This window comes from Dictyostelium purpureum (genome assembly GCF_000190715.1).
Source record: "Dictyostelium purpureum unplaced genomic scaffold DICPUscaffold_698, whole genome shotgun sequence".
Lineage (NCBI taxonomy): Eukaryota > Evosea > Eumycetozoa > Dictyosteliales > Dictyosteliaceae > Dictyostelium > Dictyostelium purpureum.
The window spans coordinates 1-7,719 of NW_003520029.1; the positions used below are offsets into that span (position 1 = coordinate 1).

Consider the following 7,719-nt stretch of genomic DNA (forward strand, 5'->3'; position numbering starts at 1 on the left):
ATACATATACCAATATATATAGTTTATCTTGAAGGAGAGGTAAAGTATAAAATATTTTTACAGTTTTTAATTCTCTTTTTTGTATTAATACAATTTATTTATTCAATAGGTTTTTGGTGCAATTTCACGAGTGGCATCTGATAAATTTATTAATTTTATTGAACTTGTAAACCCTATTTTAGAGAACATTCAATTTGAACCTTTATTAAAACCCTCAAAAAAAACCCACTTTGATCTTTTACTATACGATTTACCAACCAAATTAAAAGAATGCGTTAATCAATACTCAGATTGGGAAATAAAAAGATCAATGTTTACTGATGAAGAAAAGAATAATTATTTTATGAAACTAGCCAAAAAACATTTAAACAATTTAATCCAATTAAAATCAATTAAAGACTATAAATTCATATGTATGTATTTATAAAACTATTTATAATACTTGATAAGTTAAAACAATACTAACTTCTATTTTTGATTTATAGATGGTTTAGAAACGATTATTATTGGTGAAGAAATATTTTATTTTTTCGACGTAATTATTTATATATATAAATTTAATTTTTAATTTTTTTTCTTTTTTAATAATTATTTTAATTTTTTTTACCCCCAGTATTTTGGAGGAAGTCCATTTAGTATAGTTGGTTCAATTTATGATATTGCTCTTTACTTTTTTGGTCAAGAAGATAGCTGTCAACAACTCTTAAATTTAAATTTCTTTAAATATTTAAATATTTTATTTTGTTATAGTGTTATGGTTGACCAAGGTCATTCAAAAATCGAATATTCCCCATCAGATGGTTTATATTATTTAAACAAGTTATCAATCAACAGCAATGATAATAATAATAATGATAATCTCACCAACTACTCAAAAATAACGATTGGTTCTATTAAATATAATATTTTAGAAATATTAAATTTAAACCATCACAAAGATAATGATATATATTTTGATTATAAAACAATGATTTTATTATTAGAAACTACCGATACAAATGAAGTAAGTATTCAAACCAATATATAATATAATTATTCAATTATTTAATTTATTAATAAGATTTCTTTTTATATATAGAAAATTTATTGTATTCGAAAACAAAAGAAGGAACATTTAACTGAAGATATAATAGATGAAGTTAAATTTGAAGAAATTGATAATAATAAGTTTAAAGAATTTAATGATCAAATCATTGTTCCATGCTATATTGTTCAAGATATTAATACATCATATTATTTCTTTAAATCTGAATTAAAAATCAAATCAATCGAGGACATAATTGAAAAAGAGTAATTATTCATGTATAACTACACATACACAAATAAATTCATATTAATTATTATTAAATTTTTATTAACAGTTACAATGATATCAGCATAATAAGATCATTATTATATTATTTCGAATATTTTGTATCAAACCCATCAAACTCAAATCAAGTGATTCTAATTAAATCAAAATCAGTTTTAGATCAACAAACAGAAGATTTTTTAATTATTTTAGATATTTCATATTTTATCAGAAGAGTCTATGGTTTTTATATTGAAAGTATATATCCCAATTGGGAGAAATATATTAGCACAGTTTATTCAGGTAAATCACTTTATTCAAACTATTTCATAATCAATAAAAATAAAATATTAAATGATATAACCAGTTTAGAAATTATTCAAAGAAATAACGACAAAATAGATGTTATTATTGGTTATGACATAATATTTAATATTATAGAAATTAAAAAAATTAAAGAAAATGTTCATTTAGTCAAAATAAATGATAAGGTAAATATTTTATATTTATTAAGTTTAAAATTGAAAATTTATTAACTTTTCATTATAAACTTAGTTTTATATTCGAAAAATTACAGGTTCAATTAGAGAAACCAAAGAAATTTATGAAATAAGTGGAAATTTTGAAGTAAGTAATTGGATCCAATTATTTGGAAAACTTTATACAACTAAAATTTTTAATCTTAAAGAAAAAACGAAAATGATAAAACATATGAACTCAAATTTTGAAACGGATATTTTAGAATATAAATTTAATTCAGAGCTTTTAATATTAAACATAATAAAAGGGATTGAAGGAGTTGTTCAAATATACGACTATTATTTAGATGATGATTTAATTTACATTTTAATAGAATACTGCGAAAATACAACCAATCTCTCTGAATTTGAAATAAAATATCCATCACAAATTATTCAAATATTAAAACAAATGGTTAATATTTTAGAAAAATTAGAAGAACATGATGTTTATCATCGTGATATTAAAAACGGTAAGATAAGAATAATATGAAAAAGATTATATTTTTTTTACTAATATAAATTTATTATCACAGAAAATATTTTAATTCAAGAGAATAATGGTGAAATACAATGTATTTTATCAGACTTTGGTACTTCAGGAATTGGTTCAGAGTTAAAGAAAGATGAAGAGAAATATTACTCAAGAAATGGTAGCAGAAATTACCAACCACATGTAAATATAATATAACTATAAAAAAAAAAAAAAAAAATTCTAATTATATTTTATTTAGGAAATTTATATCAAAAAACTCAGAAGCAAAAACCCAATTGAATCGCTCGAAAATAAACATGATATCTTTAGTTTAGGTTGTGTTATCCAATCCTTATTTGATGAAAATAAATTAATAGCAGGTGAAGAGATTAATACAATTATTAAAAAAATGACCCAATTACAAGTATGTATAAACTATTTCAAAATATAAACTAAATATTTTTATAAACCCACCCATGAACTAACATTTTTCAAAATTCTAAAATAGTATGACAAACGTATAAATTTAAAAGAATTAAAAGAATTAACTGATCGTCTTTAATCATAATAGCAATAAAAAATAAATAAATTTATTATTATAAAAAAAAGGTTTTATTTCAATTTTGTTTTAATTGTTTCGATTATTATTCTACCAATTTATTTTATTTAATTATTTTTTGAGAAATAGTTAAATAGAATTTTTCTAATAAAATATTTTATTTTCTCTTTAGAAATATTTAACCTTTAATATAAATTAAAGAATCTTATCTAATCATGATTTCATGTTCTTTCTACATATGTTCTTTCTGCATCAATTACACAAACACAATTTCATGATTCCTTTTTTTTCATAATATTGCATGTAATTTTTGATCTGTTCATTATTGAAATATGTAATAGAGGGTATAAAAAAAGCATTTTAATATCATTTTTTCAATCACTTGAAAGAAAACCTTAAGTTAAAACCCTTCCCATTTTTTGGACAAAAAATTATTTTTTAAATAAATTAAAAGTTTTTTTAATTTTTTTTTAATTTTTTTTTGTTGTGATTAAAAAAAATAAAAAAAAAACCAAATTTTTTTATTTTACATTGATCCACCCAAATGAAAGAATACAATAACAAATATTTTAAAGTTAGGAAACTATCATCGAATTTAGATAGAGTCATTTATTTATATGAAAATATTCAAGAAAAAAAAGTAATTATTAATTTATAAAAAATAAACAAAAAAAAATACTAATAAATTTTTAGCTATATATTTGTAAAAGAATAAAACTATTTAATTTAGAAACTTTAAATGATTCTGAAATAGGATTAGAAAAGAATTTCACCCAATCAGTAAACCAAGAACTCAAATTTTTAAAACGATATTCAAATAAAGAAAAATACCCACATTTAAATATTATTCAATATATTGAAGATTTTATCACCATAAAACCAAATAAAGACTATTACCATTTAAATATCATCACTGAATTTTATGAAAATGGGGATTTATCAAAGTTAAAAAGGTAATTACAATTTTTCTATATAAATTACTAAAAAAAATATTTTAATAATTTTTTACTAAAATAAATTATTTTAGATTTTCTTTTTATAATTTTTTTTATTTGTTGGTTAAGATTCTAATAATTTTAGACCAGTTTAAAGAAGATAAGGTTGTTCATAGAGATATTAAACCAGAAAATATATTTTTTAGAACACTTAATGGCCCCAATAAAATTACTGGGGAGCCGGAATATGAGTTTTATTTAGGTGATTTAGGATCCTCAAGAATTATTTTAGGTTTAACTCAAGATGGCCGCTATACTCAAGAAGGAACTAATCAATTTATAGCACCTGAGGTAATTGGGGGATTTTATACTCCCAATGTAGATGTTTACAGTTTAGGTGTTACTTTATTAAAACTTTATGAAAATACTAGCTCAGAAATGTGTAATTTAGTTTTTTTAGAAATATTAAAAAGAATGGCCAATGAAGATGAACACCAAAGACCACAACCATCCCAAATATTAGAATTCATTTGCAAACACTATGAATTTTTAAGACTAACATCTGGGGATCTCATTCATAGAAACCTAAAAGAATCATTATATTTTGTTAATCAAAAATACAATTTTTTTGAAAAAAGTACAAGTACAAGTCCAATTGATTTTAATTTAAATAATTTTTTTAATTTTAGTAATCATTCATTAAATTTTTATTATAATAGCAATAATAATAATGGTTTTGATATTACCAAAGATTATAAATGTATTGGTTGCGTTAATATAATAAATAGCCAACAATATTTTATCATAATTGACGGAAAAGTATGCATTAAATTTATATTTTAAAATTAAATTAAATTATTTTAATACTAATATTTAATATTTTAAGTATTTTAGTTTATTTTCAGTTAAAAGCTTTTTATCTGATAAAAATTCAGTTATGAAACAATATTTCGATCTAATGTTTTCTGAAGAAATGTTTTCATTTTATTTTATGGAATGTTCAAAAGTTTTTCCATTGGGTTTAGAATCAAATAATGTTGAACCAGTAGATATCAATGAAGCTGACTATCGAAGGAGTTATTATTTAATAGTTAACCCAACTGAAAACACTTTAAAACAAATCTCATTACAAAATCCAAATGCCATAACAAAGAAAATTCAATTAATATTATTATTTAAATTAATTTTATTATTTTTTCAAATTTTCGAAAAAGGAGATATCAAAATGCTGTATTTATATTTTCATTTTTTAAATGGCTTTCAAGTATTTTTAACAAACAAAAACGAACCATCCAAAGATGAAGAAAATCAAGAACCATTCAATGATGTTAGGTTTTCAATACTCTCTACATTTGCAGATCCAACAGAGAAACTACCTAACTTTATAGATATGGTCTTCAAAGTCTATAATATAGAAACCAAAGACCCAGTCATTGATAAGATTTATGACTATTTTAGTGTAAGTATTGTATTAATATGACTTTTATATTACATAGTATAAATTATAACAAATATTTTTTATTACCACAGACTACCTTCGAAAAAGCTGAAACACCAGTTTATTTTCAATATAAATATATTTATCAAATTTTAGAAAATGAAAAAGAAAGATTAATAAATGAAAACAAATACTTAATGGAATATTACGATAAATTAGATACAAGCTATAACAATATATTGAAGAAAACTTCTATTTCTGAAACTTTTGTTATTAATCCAGTTAAACAATTTCATAAAAAATCAAAAACACATTTACCAATATATATAGTTTATCTTGAAGGAGAGGTAAAGTATAAAATATTTTTACAGTTTTTAATTCTCTTTTTTGTATTAATACAATTTATTTATTCAATAGGTTTTTGGTGCAATTTCACGAGTGGCATCTGATAGATTTATTAATTTTATTGAACTTGTAAACCCTATTTTAGAGAACATTCAATTTGAACCTTTATTAAAACCCTCAAAAAAAACCCACTTTGATCTTTTACTATACGATTTACCAACCAAATTAAAAGAATGCGTTAATCAATACTCAGATTGGGAAATAAAAAGATCAATGTTTACTGATGAAGAAAAGAATAATTATTTTATGAAACTAGCCAAAAAACATTTAAACAATTTAATCCAATTAAAATCAATTAAAGACTATAAATTCATATGTATGTATTATTAAAAATATTTATAATAATTGATAAGTTAAATAAAGCAATACTTACTTCTTTTTTTGATTTATAGATGGTTTAGAAACGATTATTATTGGTGAAGAAATATTTTATTTTTTCGACGTAAATATATATAAATTTAATTTTTAATTTATTTTTCTTTTTTAATAATTATTTTAATTTTTTTTACCCCCAGTATTTAGGAGGAAGTCCATTTAGTATAGTTGGTTCAATTTATGATATTGCTCTTTACTTTTTTGGTCAAGAAGATAGCTGTCAACAACTCTTAAATTTAAATTTCTTTAAATATTTAAATATTTTATTTTGTTATAGTGTTATGGTTGCCAAAGGTCATTCAAAAATCGAATATTCCCCATCAGATGGTTTATATTATTTAAACAAGTTATCAACCAACAACAATGATAATAATAATAATGATAATCTCATCAACTACTCAAAAATAACTATTGGTTCTATTAAATATAATATTTTAGAAATATTAAATTTAAACCATCAGAAAGATAATGATTTATATTATGATTATAAAACAATGATTTTATTATTAGAAACTACCGATACAAATGAAGTAAATATTCAAACCAATATATTATTCAATTATTTAATTTATTAATAAGAATTCTTTTTATATACAGAAAATTTATTGTATTCGAAAACAAAAGAAGGAACATTTAACTGAAAAAACAATAGATGAAGTTAAATTTGAAGAAATTGATAATAATAAGTTTAAAGAATTTAATGATCAAATCATTGTTCCATGCTATATTGTTCAAGATATTAATACATCTTATTATTTCTTTAAATCTGAATTAAAAATCAAATCAATCGAAGACATAATTGAAAAAGAGTAATTATTCATGTATAACTACACATACACAAATAAATTCATATTAATTATTATTAAATTTTTATTAACAGTTACAATGATATCAGCATAATAAGATCATTATTATATTATTTCGAATATTTTGTATCAAACCCATCAAACTCAAATCAAGTGATTCTAATTAAATCAAAATCAGTTTTAGATCAACAAACAGAAGATTTTTTAATTATTTTAGATATTTCATATTTTATCAGAAGAGTCTATGGTTTTTATATTGAAAGTATATATCCCAATTGGGAGAAATATATTAAAACAATTTATTCAGGTAAATCACTTTATTCAAACTATTTCATAATCAATAAAAATAAAATATTAAATGATATAACCAGTTTAGAAATTATTGATAGAAATAACGACAAAATAGATGTTATTATTGGTTATGACATAATATTTAATATTATAGAAATTAAAAAAATTAAAGAAAATGTTCATTTAGTCAAAATAAATGATAAGGTAAATATTTTATATTTATTAAGATTAAAATTGAAAATTTATTAACTTTTCATTATAAACTTAGTTTTATATTCGAAAAATTACAGGTTCAATTAGAGAAACCAAAGAAATGTATTTAACAGGTGGAAATTTTGAAGCAATCCAATTATTTGGAAAACTTTATACAACTAATTTTTTTAATCTTAAAGAAAAAATGAAAATGATAAAACATATGAACTCAAATTTTGAAATGGATATTTTAGAATATAAATTTAATTCAGAGCTTTTAATACTAAACATAATAAAAGAGATGGAAGGAGTTGTTCAAATATACGACTATTATTTAGATGATGATTTAATTTACATTTTAATAGAATACTGCGAAAATACAACCAATCTCTCTGAATTTAAAATAAAAGATCCATCACAAATTACTCAAATAT

General features: G+C 20.9%; 1 protein-coding gene across 1 annotated transcript; it reads left to right on the forward strand.

Annotated features, from left to right (window-relative positions):
* Positions 1-109: 109 nt before the first annotated feature.
* On the forward strand, positions 110-7,416 carry DICPUDRAFT_160136 (uncharacterized protein; the record flags this gene model as incomplete). The annotated part of the gene is made up of 20 exons (XM_003294976.1): positions 110-417; positions 751-1,003; positions 1,079-1,290; positions 1,362-1,549; positions 1,733-1,782; positions 1,847-1,922; positions 2,145-2,282; positions 2,346-2,485; positions 2,544-2,708; positions 3,537-3,796; positions 3,985-4,597; positions 4,665-5,237; positions 5,309-5,563; positions 5,634-5,937; positions 6,014-6,063; positions 6,137-6,526; positions 6,594-6,805; positions 6,877-7,064; positions 7,248-7,297; positions 7,321-7,416. Coding segments are annotated over 20 exons (4,521 nt in total), but the record flags the coding sequence as incomplete, so codon positions are not given.
* Between the last annotated feature and the right edge of the window lie 303 nt (positions 7,417-7,719).